Source organism: Tamandua tetradactyla, chromosome 2 (genome assembly GCF_023851605.1).
Source record: "Tamandua tetradactyla isolate mTamTet1 chromosome 2, mTamTet1.pri, whole genome shotgun sequence".
Lineage (NCBI taxonomy): Eukaryota > Metazoa > Chordata > Mammalia > Pilosa > Myrmecophagidae > Tamandua > Tamandua tetradactyla.
The window spans coordinates 123,656,965-123,674,356 of NC_135328.1; the positions used below are offsets into that span (position 1 = coordinate 123,656,965).

The 17,392-nt window shown below is 37.9% G+C and overlaps 1 protein-coding gene across 18 annotated transcripts in view; it reads right to left on the minus strand.

Annotated features, from left to right (window-relative positions):
• CDC14B (cell division cycle 14B) overlaps nucleotides 1-17,392 on the minus strand; it is a 158,766-nt gene that overhangs the window by 32,177 nt on the left and 109,197 nt on the right. For 8 of the 18 annotated variants that reach the window (XM_077148732.1, XM_077148746.1, XM_077148738.1 and 5 more), the window contains exons 10-12: nucleotides 15,532-15,670; nucleotides 15,186-15,345; nucleotides 13,884-13,981 (exon numbers count right to left, since the gene is read on the minus strand). In XM_077148732.1, the coding sequence (XP_077004847.1) occupies nucleotides 13,884-13,981; nucleotides 15,186-15,345; nucleotides 15,532-15,670 (397 nt within the window). Of the gene's footprint in view, nucleotides 1-3,581; nucleotides 3,699-9,568; nucleotides 9,715-13,883; nucleotides 13,982-15,185; nucleotides 15,346-15,531; nucleotides 15,671-17,392 lie in introns of those variants that run through there. The other 10 variants (XM_077148735.1, XM_077148736.1, XM_077148733.1 and 7 more) reach the window with 3 other exon arrangements.

Below are 17,392 nucleotides of genomic sequence, written 5' to 3' on the forward strand. Positions count from 1 at the left end.
CTGAAGCTTCTCTTCCCTCACAGTATGAATCATTAGGTACAAAATACCCCAAAGCAATGAACCTCAGGTTGGTGTGGCCGGTGGAGTAAAGAGTGAAGGTTCCAAACACCACCACATGAAATTTAAAAGCCACTTGTACATGACCTTCTTCACAGAAAACTGATGTGAGAATTAAAAACAAAGCAAAAAACACTGCCCCAAAGGAAAAGCACACGCTCACAGAAACACACACAAAACAGGGGAACTAGGTAAAGACAGGAATCGAATTCAGTGTTATCAAATTCTCTATCGGAGGCATTATGAAATGCCAAGACTTGTTCTAAGAGAGATCTTCAGAATGTTAATGTGGAAACACTGAAAAACAGACCAAATTCTATCTAGCCAAGTATTCAATGGATTTACTGCTTCTTACAGGAGAAACGTTTAAATGGGTTTAGTGCTCTAACAGGAAGTGGGAGAGTATGGACACCCATTAATTTACCTCTTCAGACGTGAGAAAGGGAGCAGGGAAGGGACCACAGAACCCCCCAGCACTAAGGGGGGACGAGTGGTGATCAAGCCCCGCAGCCCCACATGTCCAGCGAGTCTAAACAGCTGCTCGTCGGCCGAAGCTTCTGCCACAAGTGGTTGAAGTTTAGATGTGACTTACGTGCAAATGCATATATGAGGGATCAATCATTTGTCATGAGAAGTATGTGGAATATCCTCACAACGACAAATACTTCCCAGTTAACACTCATATCGCTCTGCCTCCCATCCCCCAAATCATTTTAACCTTTTTGTGAAGAATTTCTCCAAAGTTACAAAGCTTTTCTGTACAGTGTCAAAAATCAAAAGATAGCCAATTCAGGGCACCTTGAATCTAGGTAGGGTCTTCATCCTGGAAGCCTCTAAGAATAAACAGAATATAAGAGAAAAGAGTGGAAGAGAAAAAGCAAATGAAAGGTCACGTTCCTATGCAAAGAGCATGGATGCAGCTGATGAGATGTCAACCTGCAAAGGAGAAGGCCTCACAAGCAGGACTATCACAGAGCAAATAAATAGGCAACGCTGGTGCCTTGAAAGTATTTATTAAAGTACACTGAAAGGGTGTACTTTTTTGTATTGTTGTTTAAAGAAAACATCTCAATTTAATGCTTTAAAATTACTTCAACAACAGCCTTAGCGCGAACCCTACTTTGCCTAGAATCAGATTGTGCACAAATGCGTCCCTCATCCCCCTCCAATCCTGAACGTGTAATATTCAGTAGGGAAAAGCTTCCGGCTAAAACTTGGCTGCCTCCTATTCTCACTATTTCCTAGAAGCAGACAGTGGGAAATGCTACATAATTTATTCTCCCATGTTTTGTGACTCTGGGTGGACCCGGTTAAGGAACTGTGAGCACAGGCCTGAGCCCCAAGGAGGGCGAAGGAAACGCAATGCCTGGGGGAGGGTGGTCTTCACGCTCTGATGCTCAGTCACTCTCAGTTTTATTTCCCTGGCTCTCCAAATCTTCTCAGAACGTACATTTCAGAATGTAAAACACGTTTGGTTTTCCCACATTTCCTGGAAACTGCTTTGGGCCAGCCTTTCAACATTCAATCAAGCTCATTCAATCCGTCTGAAATCTTCTTTAGGACCCTCAAAGCATTTAGGACCTTGGGCAGTTGCTCACTCAATCGGGAACCTCCTCTCCTGAGAAACACAAATTCAGACCACTAGAGGGATGTGAAAATGCAACAAGTCCTAGATGGAAAAACAGAGGCAAGGCCAACCCTCAAAGGAAAGTAGTATGATTTGTCAATCTCGATCCCAGCTCCTGGATTCTATTCCTCTGAAACCTAAAAAAGCGTAATTCGAAAAAGGAAAAAGCTGGATTAAATGTGCAAGACACACTAGACTATGACGGAAGTCCAAGAAATTATACCTAAAAAAAATGTCCATCTAAAATGTCTACATTTTTAAACTATCAAGAGCAGACTTTTTGACTTTTTAATATTTTAATTCATTTACAGGTGTGAAAGTTAAAATACTCCCTTTCCTTTCTTCTCTATTTATTGTAGAAAAGCTGGAAAATAAAATGATATTTTAAAAATCCCTAATTGTCCCACCATCCTGTGACACATACTACCACCAAGATTATGGTGTATTTTCCCTTTATTATATATGTATATAATATATACATTTAAAAAGTAAAGTAACACTTCATAATTTTATGCATGGCTTTTTTCACTTACTGCTTCATGAGCACTTATCCGATCATTCGATTTTCTTTAAAACATGATTCCCAACTCATTTGGCATAATTAGCAATCTTTAGAACATTTTCTATTTCTCACTATTATAAATAACACACTGGTTATGTTTTATAACACCTAAATCTTTGAACTTTTGTTAGTATTTCTCTAATATTCTTCAAGTAGATCAGAAAAACAGTGTATTTTTTATGTATTTCTAATGAAAAAATTTAAATCCTAAAATCTTGAATACTAGTGCCCAAATTCCAAATACCTGTGGTACTGGGACACTGTTGCATTCTCATGAGGCTATAATTATGTTGCAAAGCTGTACAAACAAAGCAGCAAAGAAAGGAGGAAAAAGGACAGAACAACCCATTCCTCAAACACAGAAAAGATGCAGAAATCTCAAGCTTGTCAATGAGCCTCTGGAGACAGGATCTGTGGCCTGCTTGTAGGACTGTATCAGAAACTAATTCAACAGACAATAAGGCCCTGGTGGGTCCAAAGCCTCAAAGATATGTAGGTTGGAAAGTTAAAAAAGAAACAAGGAAAACTTGTGGAGGAGAAAATATTAAAATTCTGGTTCTAATTTTCTTCAGGCCGCCTGTAGTTACGATTATAAAAGACAGCTTTTACCACAACTGTAATAACCTGGACACCGAAGAGTTGCCAAAACCAGGCAAAAGGCGGACAAAATATGAAAAGGTTACCCACCGTTCCAGTCTTAGGGTAACAGTAAGTTGATTATCTACTCGTACCTCAAAAGAGATCTGTTTTCAGAATACTATAAAAGCTAAAACGTCTGCCTTCAGTTCATGATAAATATACAACGACAACAGTAATTGATCTGATCATAGACTCTAACCAATTTCTTGCCTTCAAAGGATGTGAAGGATGCTGGGCTAAAGAGAGGGAGGGCGCACTCTTGGCTATGGACTGTGGGCAGCAGGAGAGACAGTCATTAGGTAAAGAAGGATCCCACAATTCACTACAAATATCATTTCTCCACATATCTGCAGCCAATTCTCCAACAATTATGCACTATCTGATATACAGATAGCAAGATTCCCCCTGAATCTTCACAGAGAAATCTGGAATTTTAAAAATATTCTTAACCTTCCCAAGTTATGAACCTCATTTCCAGTTTTAAGAATTCTTTCTGGAAAAAAATAAAACAAAGATCTACACTAAAGGTCCAGATTTTCTTAGATAATATATAAGTAAAACACAATTGAGTAATCTCTTGTGACAGAAACTCAACTTTCCCCTACCTTCATTTCTATCTCCAGAAGTAGGGTACAAAATATTAAACTAGAAAACCAATGCTCGGAGCTATTCAGAAGAGTAGAGTTCTTTTCTCACCTTTTAAAACTGCTTTTTCTTGAAGCAGATCTGGTGGTTCTTTTAGTAATGCCTGCACTGCCAGAAATGTTAGGTTCAGATGTTTTACAGCTCTGAACACTGGACTGAAGAATTACTCTGAAAACAGTCGGAAAAAAATAAGATTATCTTCACTGAAACAGTTCTCAAATACTCAAACAGAGGAAGGCATTTTGAACTTGAGTGCAAATTATTTTCATTGAGAATTGATAGAATTTTCCACGAATACATTCACACAAAAGATCTGAAACACATTTTTATGTCAAGACCTTTTAAAATGAAGTGCCTCATTTCCCGAAGAAGGTTACAGAAAGACAACCACAGTTTTGGAAAGAATGACCCAGGCATTTTCAACATCAAAGCAATCCATTAGTAAAACAAACCTCTGTGCCCAAAAGTAAAAGTAGATTCTCAGATTTCTAGTCAGAAAAACAAGGTATCATTAAAAAAAAACAAACCAAACATCTAAAGACTGTGAATACAAACTTAGTAAATATCTATGAAAGACAATCTTCCTCTTCAGAACTGCAAGCACAGGCAATACATACTAAGTCAATAACAACATTTAAAACTAGTTTCAAGCTAAATCTGTCTGGATTAACATCAACTACTTACTAAATCTCCAAGAACATTAAAATGAAAGTGAAACTTTTTTGCGAAACTTGCCTTAATTAAACTCTAAAAATCTTAAGGAACTGAGCCCTGCAGAGTCCAGGAATCGAATTCCTGAATCAGAAAGAACACTCTCAGACAAAGTCCACAGAGACCAGCCTGTCAAAAAATAGGGGTGTTTCCCCTCACTCATTAAATTGGTATGGGGAAAACAATAGAAAAAAATAAGCTTTTATAAGCAGTTCTTTCTTCCCATCTAGAGATAATCACCAAAAAGCTGAAATTCATACATATTCATCTGAAAGAAAAACATTGGCTTAAAAAATATCCTTTCTCTCATAGCCAGATATAAAGGTGGGACAGCCAACAACAACTCATAAGAAACTTCGTTCATAAAAGTAAAAAGAAATCATTACAATGAACTAGCAGCCCTCCTTCCTATGCCTGTGGTATCACCATGTTGTAGTTAATAACCAAAGCCAGGTCCTTACAATCTAGTAAACATTATTAAATTCCTACACTCTCAGTATTACCAAACCATAGCATATTCAACATTAAATAAAATGCTAACTTCTCAGCACTAAAAAAAAAGCAATGGCTTTTACTGCTCCAGAGGCGTAAGTCTGGAGCTCGTCTAGGCCAGTTATTTTCAAACAGAGAGAGAGGGAAGGGCTGGGAATGGTTAAGGATAAATGAAGGCTGCAATCCTAGACGTTCTACTTTATTCATTTAGGATTTTGTTTTTTTTTTTAAATAAAAAGAAAAGAAAAATTACAAAGGGGAGGAGCTTTCCTCATTCTAAATTTAATTTTAAAAAATGGCCTGAATGGATATAAAAGAAGTCTGAACCTGGTTAGAGCTTTAGCAAAACCCAGTAGAAAAATCACTTGGTTTTATCTGTAGGTTTTCAGGACAGGAAGGAAATAACCAAAGAGCGGAAACTTTGCTCTGGACCAAGCAGAGGTACAAAACAAGTTCCTGGATCAAATACCATGAAACAAACCATCAAATTTATGAAAGCTTTATGAAACCAGCTTCCAATCTCACTAAGGGAAACTGACCCTGAATAAATTAGCCAATGCCTAACTCAGAATTTCTCATAAACTTTTATCATCCTGATGGTGAACATTCCAACAAAATAGAAAAAGTACATGCAAACTGCTGAATAATCAAACCGGGCACCAACTGTCCTGGCTGGGTGAATGCTAACCCTGAATCAAAGATTTATTTTAAAAAACCCTCTGATTATATAAAGTGAGGGAGAAAAGCAGTTGTCTGTGTTAAGGATTTGAATTGAAAATTCTGCAAAATGAAAAAACAACAACGAAAACAAACCCCCAATGCACCACTGCTATTTCTGAAGCTCAAGCATGGGTGCTAGGTGCTGCCAAGGTTTTCATAAAACCCTCCCACTCTGCAACGACCATGGTTTTTAATCCACATTTTACATGAGAAGTGAGACTCCATTCAGTTGGTTTTTTTCAATACCACCCCTACTTTTCAAATAATTTGAAGCCACTTATGGCCAAAAGTTTAGACCACTAACCACACAGGAAAGATCATTAAGATGAGAAAAAAGCAGAAGCCAATATATTAATTACCTGCTTAGAGAACTGAAGCCCTGATTAATCAATTTAACTATTACTGAAGTGTTTAAACACTACTTAAAAGCAAACAAACAAACAAACAACAATAACAAAAAAAAAACAAGAAAATACCGCTCAATCAAAATTCAGGCTCATGGGAAATTTTTTTGAAAAAAATATTTCTCTATAAAATTAATGTAAGTAATTAATGTGAACTAATACAATATCAACAGCTAATAATTTATGCGAAACTAAGAGAATGAAAAAATTAGAAAGCATTAAGTGTACCAGTTAAGATTCCAGTCACCAGTTATTTGCATTTAAAAAAAAAAAAAAAGAGCAGTTATGTATCAACAAAGTAGAAAAAAACCCAGCAACTACACTTTGCTATTACCAGCCTGACAAGGTGGGGTAAGTGCAAAGGGTCACATCTGGGGAATGCGTTCACTCCTGCCCAAGGAAACTGGGGCAGTCACTTGCTCACTCACTCCCTTCGCCTTCCAAACCAGGCCAATCCACAGCTGCTGCACAGCGACACTCAGCATATGTGTTTTCTCCTTACCAATCTTCCTGATAAAATCCTCGGGCCTGATTATCTCCTCGCTCTACTGCACCTCACTTTCTTCTCTCCAGTATCGTTTTGAGACTGTCAAATTTTGGATGCAGGGATGTCTTCAGTCTGAGGTACACGGGCAAAGGTAAAAATGGAAAAGCCCAGGTCTCTCCGGCATAAGGCCATAAATTGCTTTGAATATGGATGTTCAATTCGCAAGAAACGAATCCAACAACTCCTTGGCAAACCTTATACTGGCTGTCTACTGCCGGTACAAAAGTCTTCCAAAACAATGGGCTTACCTGACCTTATGGTCAATAGGATGTATTTTAATTGGCTAAATTCAAGATTCGTGTATACTGAACTGAAGTCAGTGCTGCAGGCTGGTTCCAACCTGCAGCATGGGGTCGTACTAATAAAATTTTTGCTGTAATAAATCTGCCGTGGTCAAGGACCAAAGAGGTGGAATCCGCAAAAAAGAGTTAATGTTACAGGCCCAAGACTGCCTAACTTCAGAAAGTCCTGTTTTCAAGTTTGGCCCTTGGCAACTGTCTGGGAATTTGGATGGTAAACAGTTCCTTATATATACTTATATCAGTTCCTGATATAAAACTTTGCTTAAATAAGATTAAGTTTAAATTGTTTATAGAATGAATGTGGTCTATACGCACACCTGCTTTTCTTCTGGGACTGTGAAGTTTTGCTATACACTAGGTAGGAGTTGCCAACATGATCGCACCCACCCAGTATAAAACCTGGACACAGGGCGGTGTGACGGTGGCTCAGCAGGCAGAATTCTCACCCGCCATGCCAGAGACCTGGGTTTGACTCCCGGTGCCTGCCCATGCAAAACAAAAACAAAAACGAACAAACAAAAAAACAAAAAACCTGGGCACTGAAAAAAAAAAAGGACAGACTCAAGGCCCTACAACCTTCAGAAGCACCTTTCCCACCATTTAAGAGCATGCCAGAGCAATCTGCAGTGTTATTATAGTCAAACATAACAACCTGTCAGATGATGCTGGCATCTGCCAAGAGAAGTGAATGACAATGCTGCACCTTGCAAAACAGTCTTTTGCAATTCGTGGGGATGTTGGCAGAGGGTGGGGAGAGAAAATTACAAGGATTAGACTTGTTGAAATCACTGTTATTGTAGGAAACTTCTTGTTTCCCTACATTTCAAATTAATTAGGCATGCTAAGCTGGATACTCTGTTTTGGCAAATGTCATTTGCAAAGAAGAAAAACAGTTATATCTTACAAAGAGTATTATGCAATACTCTATGTGTTTTGGTGTGCTGGAGTAACTAGAGGGAAATACCTGAAACTGCTGAACTGTAATTCAGTAGCCTGGATTCTTGAAGATGACTGAACAACTGTACAGCTTTTATGGTGTGACTGTTATCATGTCCAGTGTACAGACAAAGGAATAAGAAAACAAAAAGGCAAAAAAATAAATGAATAATAGGGGGGAGAGGAGGTATGGAATGTTTTGGGAGTTCTTTTTTTTACTTTTACTTTCCTTTGATTCTTGTTTTTATTTTTTTGAGTAATAAAAATGTTCAAAAAATCGATTGTGATGAAGAATGCACTGCTATAAGATGATACTGTGAACCAGTGATTGTAAAATTGGATGATTATACGGTATGTGATGTGGATATATAATATATCTCAATAAAACTGCGTTTAAAAAAAAGAGGTGAATGGAGACCACTGTAAAATTTACCCTGGGAAAAGTAACACAACCACAAAGTGCTTCAAGTATTACAATAACTCCACCATACAGAACTCTGTACCATCCATCTCTACCTCTTGGAATAGTTCTGAGAAGAATAAATTTAGGCAGTACACAATGCTCTTGAGTCAGAATATGTGGAAATCTAATTACTAACAGCAGAAAAAAAAATTAAAAGGATAATATACACTAGAAAAACAGCATAGCTACATATGCATTTATAGCTTATATTAATAGGATATTCAAGAAAATGCCATAAATAAGAACATGTTCAGCAGGTTTTCCTTAATTTTCTTGAAGAGTAGCATTTGATTGATTTTTAAATCTTTTATAGCCATCTGAAGACACTCAATGAAACCATAAAATACTAGAGTTGGTTGCAAGGAAATGTGACTTTGGAGGAGATCCTAGAAGGAACTTTTTTGCATTTTTTTTATAACTTCCAAGTCCGAGTTGGGACAACAGAAGAAATTCTTGAAATATGAGCTAGAGGAGAAGATTCAGAGGTACTAAGTCAGCCTGGACCTAAGAAGGTAGTGGCAGAGCGTCAGCCTCAGAGAATACACCCTTCTGTCTACTTCCCTCTCTTAATGAGGATGTTGCACAGGTAAGCTCCTTGCCACATTCTTCTGCAGAAAAGGGGTCTCTTCATTGTCAAGGTATTCATTTCAAAGAAGAAATTTCACAAGATAATACAAATTCTGCCAACCTTAACCTAATAAAGGCATTTGGTCATTTCGGGGAAAGGAGCAAAGAGGAAGGGGGAGGAAGAACACAGGATCGTCACACAGAGTCGCACGAACACAAACCATGCTTGGCCAAGGCTTCTCTGCCTTCCTGTTTTTGTTTCTAACAACAACCTTTGAAAACTGTCCTTCCTTTCCTGTACTCCCTTAAAGGTGAGGAAATGGAATGAGGTAGAAGGGGGAACTCTGTATACCAAACATGGAAGACTTATTAGGGAAGCAGTGGAAGAGAGAGTTGCATAGTGGCAGATTCAGAGGTTAAACACAGGATGAAATTTCCACTAGACCTCCCGACTACAAAACCAAATAATCACTAAAAGCAGGAAATCAGTAAGAAAAAAAAATCCCCTGCTAGACTGTAGAGCATATACATAAGATAATGAAAGCTAGAGGGATGTCATATAGCCAACTGACTGAAAGAAAACCACCTAATTTACACCAAACGAAACGTTTTTGATGGGGAAAATAAACTATTCCAGTGTCTTTAGTGCTATTTAAAAACATAAGAGTATAGGCAATATAAAACCAGTAACACATGTAATTTTCAATCCCCTCAATGAAAGAAGCCCTCCTTTCCCACCACCATTCCATTAACTGAAAAGATTCAGAAAAAGAACTCTTGAAAAAAAAAGGCAAACCAACAAAGCTAGGAGAGCTGATAAGGAGAAAAACATGCATCATGAGAAAACACACTGGGCAGAAGCGAGCAGTAGTAGAGAAATGGAATGGGACACTTACACAGCAGCTATCTGTCAAAGGGTCCTGATGGCTACTGTGTTCTTAAACCATCGAGACAGAATAGGAGGATGGGAAGCAGGTAGGTACACACAATCCACCAGAAGACAACACTACACAGTGCAGAGGCCAGCACAGCTAGGGAACATCTGGAAAGGGGCGAAGGGGAAAGAACAGATGTTCACATCGGGAGGCCAAAATAAATAAAGTAATAAACAAGGGAAGCCACATGTGGATTTTAGACACCTTAAGACCCAGAACAGCAAATGGGACGCAAAGGGGATGGGACCCAAGGATGGGGTTTTGCCGTTTTATGTAAGGGGGAGGGGAAATGCTGTCTTTAGTTTTTTTTTTTTTTTTTACGTGGGCAGGCACCAGGAATCGAACCCGGGTCCTCCGGCATGGCAGGCAAGCATTCTTGCCTGGTGAGCCACTGTGGCCCGCCCTGTCTTTAGTTTTAACTGATTTGACATTTAGTAACAGAAGGTTAGACCCAGTCTCTAGGCGGATAATTACTTTGTGATATTGAAATAGAAGGCATCATTATAAAACTGAAATTCTTCAAAAAGCATAAGATACACATGCACAGAAAATTTAAGTCAAACCAAAGAAAAAAGGGGGGCAAACAATGAACACACAAACAAAAAATAAAATCCCTGGACTGATAATTGACTGAGACGCTCAACCCTCATTTGTAGTTACTGATGTGACAGTTCTTAGGGGACAACATGGTGTGAATGCACAGATATCTGCATTATAGATTTTTTTATTGGTTCTTCTACTAAAAATCATGGCATAAGAATTAGTTTCCAATGCTGAAACATACATCTACCTACACTGAACTCTTAAGAGGATTTAAAGGAGTTCCAGAAGCTAATTATATCTGTATTTTCACCTTATTTCCATATACAATACAATGTATTATTCATGTATCATTTTATCTAACCCCAACAAATCCAGGAGAAATGATCAGTGCACAGAAAGCCACACAGTGTAGCTGAGGTATAAAAGTTACCAAACCTATTTTGGCACAGATAATACACATACTGTCACATCCTGAAGATCTGACTGACCTCACAGTGCTAATGATTTACTGTCTCCATGATAGGATCAAACAGGCTCTCTGAAAAAAATGGTTATTTTACAATTTCTAAAACTTTAACTCAACTCAAATACTGTTTGTAAAAGAGAAAGCATTAACTGAACTGATATTTTATGGACACTACTTTCTCTTGAAAATCATGAATAGTGATGTATTTCTCACTAATTTTCCTTCTAGTCCTCTTTTGTTGCTCAGATGCAGCCTCTCTCTAAGCCAACTCAGCAGGTGAACTCACTGCCCTCCCCCCTCTATGTGGGACATGAATCCCAGGGTGTAAATCTCCCTGGCAACGTGGTACAGAAATCCCGGGATGAGCCAGGACCCAGCATCATGGGACTGAGAAAGGGTTCTTGACCAAAAGGGGGAAGAGAGAAATTAGACAAAAGTTTCAGTGACTGAGAGATTTCAAACAGAGTCAGGAGGTTATCCGGGAGGTTATTCTTATGCATTATATAGATACCCCTTTTTAGTTTATGGTGTATTGAAGTGGCTAGAGGGAAGTAGCTCTGTTGATCTGTGTTCTGGTACCTTGATCCTGAAGACCAACCGTATAACTAAACAGCTTTTACAATGAGACTGTGTGATTGTGAAAATCTTGGGTTTGATGCTCCTTTTAACCTTGTGTTTTTTATCCTTTTATCATCTATATGAACAGATAGATGAGTAAAAAAAATAAATAATAGGGGGGATAAAGAATAAAAAATTGGGTAGATTGAAATATTAGTGATCAATGAGAGGGAATGGTAAATTATGGGATGTATGAGTTTTTTCTTTTTATTTCTTTTTCTGGAGTGATGCAAATGTTCTAAAAATGATCGTAGTGATAAATACAAACTATGTGATGATACTGTGAGCCACTGAGTGTATACTATGTATACCGCATGTGGGTGAACATTTCTCATTTTTAAAAATAATAATAAAATTAAAAAAAAATTTCCCTCTTTTGAGTATTTTCAGTACGGTTAAATACCAATACAGAAGCAAAATAACTTGACCACAGTGATAGATAATTCCAAATTGGGAGGCAGAGACTTAATGTAGATTTCTCAGGCCAGGTTCTGTTGAACACTCTACTCTCTCTCTGGGGGCCTTGATTTCTAAAACAACAACTAAGACTTGGTAGGGAAAAGGCACTCCCAACTGACCTCCCTGCTTCTAAAAAGAGCTCCAAAAGAGCTCCAAATGAGAAAAAAAAATAGAAAACTATAATAGCAAAGGAGGATCTGAAAAAGCATAAGAAGGGATAACCAAAATGTTGTAAGGGAGGAGGAAGGAAAATTTGCTATAACTAGTCAAAAATCCCAGGGTCTTTCAACATAATGAAGAGCTTAGAAAAACTTGGCATTTCTCTTTTTCCTTTAAAAGTGTGGCCTGTGAATGTAAACTGTGCAAAGGCACTGTGCAGTCCTATGTGTATGGGGGAGGGGAAGAATGCAGGAGGTTTAGGGTTATTATCTTTAGGATTACAATTACAGGAAAAGGGCATCCTGAGCTACTGCTTTTATTTTTTTTTACTTTTACCATTTTGCTTGGTTTTAACTTATGCCAAGAGTGCTGCAGAGCACAGAGCCAGCATCCTTTGTTCCTTCTGTAACTAGAAAATGGAACAAATATTAGCAGTGGAGGCTGGCCTTTCTTTGCCCAGTCTTTTCTAGTCACTTGCATTCAACTATTATTGATCCTATCAACTTTCACTCCAGGAAACCTCACATATCGAGGTGAATAGAGCAGTATCTAGTATCATCTTCTGGTTTCAATTATATTTAAAAGTTTAATTTTCATTCATTTTTAAATTTTATATCCAACAACCTACCAGCTATCAAAGAGAATTTTACAGTTTCATCTCTTCTGGAAAAAAGCATTAAGTGGTTTGAACTCTTTAGAAAACATGTCCACAAAGGGTAGCGGACTCGGAAAGTAATAAAAGAAAATTTCCTACACGCCCCAATTTAATAAAAACTTTTTTGACTAAGCAGAATTCCCATCCTCTGACTCACAACTTGACTTTGAATAGAAGCAACACATGATTGAGAAATAAAGCGATAATACAGATTATTAAATAAACAAAATCCTGAACACAACTAAAAGCAACTCATAAAAACATCCATATTCTAGGGCCTGAAATGAGGCATTTCAGATTCCACGCCAGACCCACGGAGTCATCTCTGCATAATCTGCTTGCTATACACAAGCTCCCCAGAGGACTCAAGCACACACTGAAGTGTGAGAGGCACTGCTTTAGAGCACCATCTGTGTACTCCATCAATTTTTAAAATTACTTCCAGAATGACTATCTGGGGGCACTACAATTCTTCTCAACAGAAGAACCATTTGAGCATTTGATGCAAATTTTTAATGAAATTAAAAACAAAATGGCCATCTTAAATTTAAAAGTCCTGTTTTCTATCACGTAAATTTTTATCATTCGTTCCTGACCATTTAAAAGATACCTACTGGATAAAATAACCCTCCATCTCCATCACCCAAAATCACAAACCAACCCCCACCCCACAAAAAAACCAAAGCTATGAAGGCTAGCAATTTTGTGCACTACAGTGAAAAGGGAGGTTTCTAGAAGGAAGGTGTCTAGCAGCACAGATAGGAGCATCTACTAAGGAATCGCTCAGAAAACAAAGTACAACAGCTACAGCTTTTGAGTCTACATATTTTTCTTACAATCCCTGATGTCCCCTGAGGTTGAATCCAAAATGACTTACATGTTTCCTGGCCAAGTGCACGCAGACATATACACACTGTCTATAAAATGTCTTATTTCCATTAAACTTTCTTCTATGATTTGAAAACAGTTCCCCATTGTTTCTCCAGAACAATGGAACTACATTAAGCCACCATGTCACAAGCCACTAAATTCTACTATATCTCAACAAATGACCTGTACTAAGGCAGTGAATTTAAAAAGACTCATAATTTTTTTTAACTATGGAGAAATATGTTATTATGGGGTTAAATCTGCTGTCACTCTCCTGAGGCTATCACTGAAAAAAGCATCCCTCATATGACTTTCTTACTTGTAAAGGCTTGTGAGGATGCAATAAAAGACACAGGTGAACACGCAATAGCAAAGACCTCCTCAGGCAAGCACCCCTCTATTTTAAATAAAATGGATGATTGTTTCTAAGTGGCCTCACGGGCATGCAACCATGGAGAAAACCGTGCAGGATGGTGAAAAACCTCATACGTATATTAAGGACTCACGTGAGGGGAATAGCATTTGCTTTCGTTTGCCTTCTGCTTTTCAGGGCTCGAAGTCTGTCACCTTGGGTCACTCCACTGATTTCATCATCATCACTATACTGCATAAGTAAAAACAAACAAACAAACAAACAAAAACACTGAGCTTATTATTTAAGTTGACTCTATTAATGCAGTAAAGCACAGTAGTTACTTTTAACCCAAATATATACCCACAAAAACATACACTTTATAAACTTTAAGCTTCTGCTGAGCTCTAAAATAATTTTCTCCTTTCGAAATAAAGTTATACCAATTTTCCTACAGCCTGGACTATTTGAATACTCCCACTTTCTTTGGATTCTTGGCTAGTAAAACCTGGAGAGGATACAGGGTGATGAGGGGGGCTCTGGGTGAAGTGGCAGGGTAGGCTGGAGGTGGGATGGGGAATGGCCTCCCCTGAATGGAGTAGGCGGGAGGGGAACAAGACGCTCTTGCATAACTATTTTGAGTTTCCTTTCCCCCCCCCCAATTCATTCTAATTTTCTGCATTGTGTTTGCAAAAAAGACTGAAAAACATTAAGACCAATAGAAACCAGTTTTGAAAAGGCAAAGACACTTCCATCTGTTTCAGATGCTGCTGAGTATTTCAGCAGTGATAGATTCAAATAATAAGCTAATTCTTGGAGAAAGGATTAAAAGAGAAAAACATTTTGTGATATTTATCACTTGCAAGCTATGTTTAATAAAGAAAGGGATGGTCTCTAAATAAATAGTTACAGGTCACATTTCAAGAAAAGCAAAAGTTGACTTTCAGAGACACAGAACTCAACAGCACTCTCTCCTTGGGAAAACATACTGACACATAAGAGGTATAATCGTTTTCAATTCTTTTTTAAATTTCCAGTCCACTTACCACCACTTAATTTACCACTTCTACCCCCTAAACTCTTGGTTCTTTTTAGATTATAAGATTTTCCATTTGAAATGAATGGTTCCCTAATAAATTGCCAAGAATGGGGATCCTGGGGGGCTAGGGTAAGTAACTAGTTCCATCTGAATGAATTTACTTCAGACTTTTTACCACCTGTGCCTAGAGAGTAGGAAAAAAAAAAGTCACCAGCTTCAGTTTTATGGACACACAGCCTTGTTTTAACTCTTTTGAGTAAAAACTTCCTAGAGAAGATTATAAATATTAAAAAGAATGTGTAACAATAATCCCTCAAAATGTCTTTATTACTTTTACCTACAATTTTTCCAAGCCCTGAAAGGTTCTCAACAGCATCTAAAGCAATTACAACAGCGTGATGGGGACGGTTCGTTTACCAGTTCAGATTCCTGTTTGTCTTGATTCTCGACCCCATTTATTGAAATGTCATCAACACCCAAGAGGAGTTTTGAGACAGCTGCTCTGTGTTTTCCAATTTCCTGGCCCCTTAACTTTTGACGAAAATAGTCACCTTCCAGCCAGAGGCTTGTCTGTTTCCTAGAGCATTTAAATAAAACGACATCAAAATAGAGCTTTCCAGAAACATATATATGAAAACCCTTCCCCTGCCAGACTATCTTTTGTTCCCGGAGACCAAGAAAAATCCAACTTCCCATAAAAAGTAGATTCTACTTCTAGGCCCACACTTCCCTGAGGCGTTTTAAATACTCTCTGTCTACTTACATCACCAAAAATTGTTGCTGAGGCCCAATCACTGAGCCAGGTCTACAGATTCTGATCCAGGCAATCGTCTCAGCTGCTGACATCCTGTAATGCTTCATGATGTAGCAGGCTATCAGAGTGCCAGTTCGTCCAAGGCCAGCTGAAAATAGAAACAAAACAATGGAACCTGGTCTTATGTACCCCAGAAATTTGTTGACAGGTAAAAAAAAATTTTAAGGTTTCTCACGACTCTGATTGATTCTCTGCAGTGATTCTCAAGCTTGGTTACACTCTAGAATCACCCGGGGAGATTCAAAAAATAACTGGGGGTAGGCCGCTGTGGCCTTTATTTCTTTACAAAACAAAGATCTAATCATGTCAAAACTCGAGCAGTTTTTAATGGGTTATCAGACTATGTCAGGGTTTCTCAATAGTGGCACTACTGACATTTTGGGCTGGTGATGGTTAGTTCCTTGCTGGAGGGGGTGTTCTGTGTAACAAAAGATACTTAGTAGCAATCCTGGCCTCTGCCCACTAGATGTCAGTTGCACATCCGCTCCCTCCAAGCTGTTACAACCAAAAGTGTCCTCAGACATTCCCAGATGTCACCTGAGGGAAAAGTCTACCACCTGAGAACCACAGGTGTATTCTAACTTCCTTTTCCCTTTAGAGTCAAGTTACAGCTGCCGTGGATATCCATACCAGTCCAACCCTTTGCAACCGCTCACCTCCAGTAAATGCCAATCCCTCATTCTGTTAGCCAAGAATGCTTTCCCCTATTTTCTGCTTACTGAAATCCCACTCCTTCAGAGTTTATCTAAATAGCCACAGTTTAAATGAAGCTTATTCTGACTGTTCAGCTGGAACTTATCACTCCTGAATCTGAGATTCCAAAGTATTCCATTCACACCTTTATTGTAAGATTTATCATCCACTTGTATAAACTCCTTGAGGAAAGAGATGAGAAATTATCATGATTATAAAGCACTAGCCACCAATTACAGGGCAAAATACAAAGCAGGAACTCAATCTCTCAACTTAGAGAAACCATAGTAACACTTTTTATTTTTTAAAGAAAGTCTGTAAAATAATTTTGAAACCACATAAAATGTGAAATTATGGAGGCAAATAGGATACTTTAAAATAAAAAATAAATTTAAAAAAAACCGAAGTTTTTAATTTGGGAGATGTCTGTCATGAATAAGACAGCAATTTGGAAGGTCAGCTATGACTGAAGGCACTCAACTAATAAACAATAATAAAATCACCAATGCTGGATTTCTCTTAAGAATATATTTCTTGACTTCTTGTCAACTGTCTAATAAAAACAGAAGAGTTAAATTCATTCACCAAATATCATTTTAGTAGCACTGCTCTAGCTACTAAAACAGCTTAGAATATAAACTAGAACATAAACTCTACAAAGACAAGGCTTTAGAGTCTGTTCTACTCACTGACGCTTCCTAGAACTTATACAGAAGGCACTCAAAAAATTTGGATGTACTAGTAGTCAATGAGAGGGAGGGGTAAGGGATATGGCATGAGTTTTTTCTTTTTTTTTTCTTTTGCTGGAGTGATGCAAATGTTTAAAAAAATGATTGTGGTGATGAATACACAACTACATGATGATATTGTGAGCCATTGATTGTAAACCATGTCAAGAATGTATGTTTGTTGTACATAATAAAAATTCTTTTAAAAAAAAGAATGCACATCAAGAACGCTTGCATGTTTTTGGTTGTTTATAATAAAAATATTTTAAAATATTTTGATGAATAAATGAATACATTTCAATGTTTTAAGCCTTTGTAAGTTTACCTATTAATGCTACACAGTCTTTAAAAAACAAAGGCAATAAAAAGGAGAAAAAAAGACGCTTACG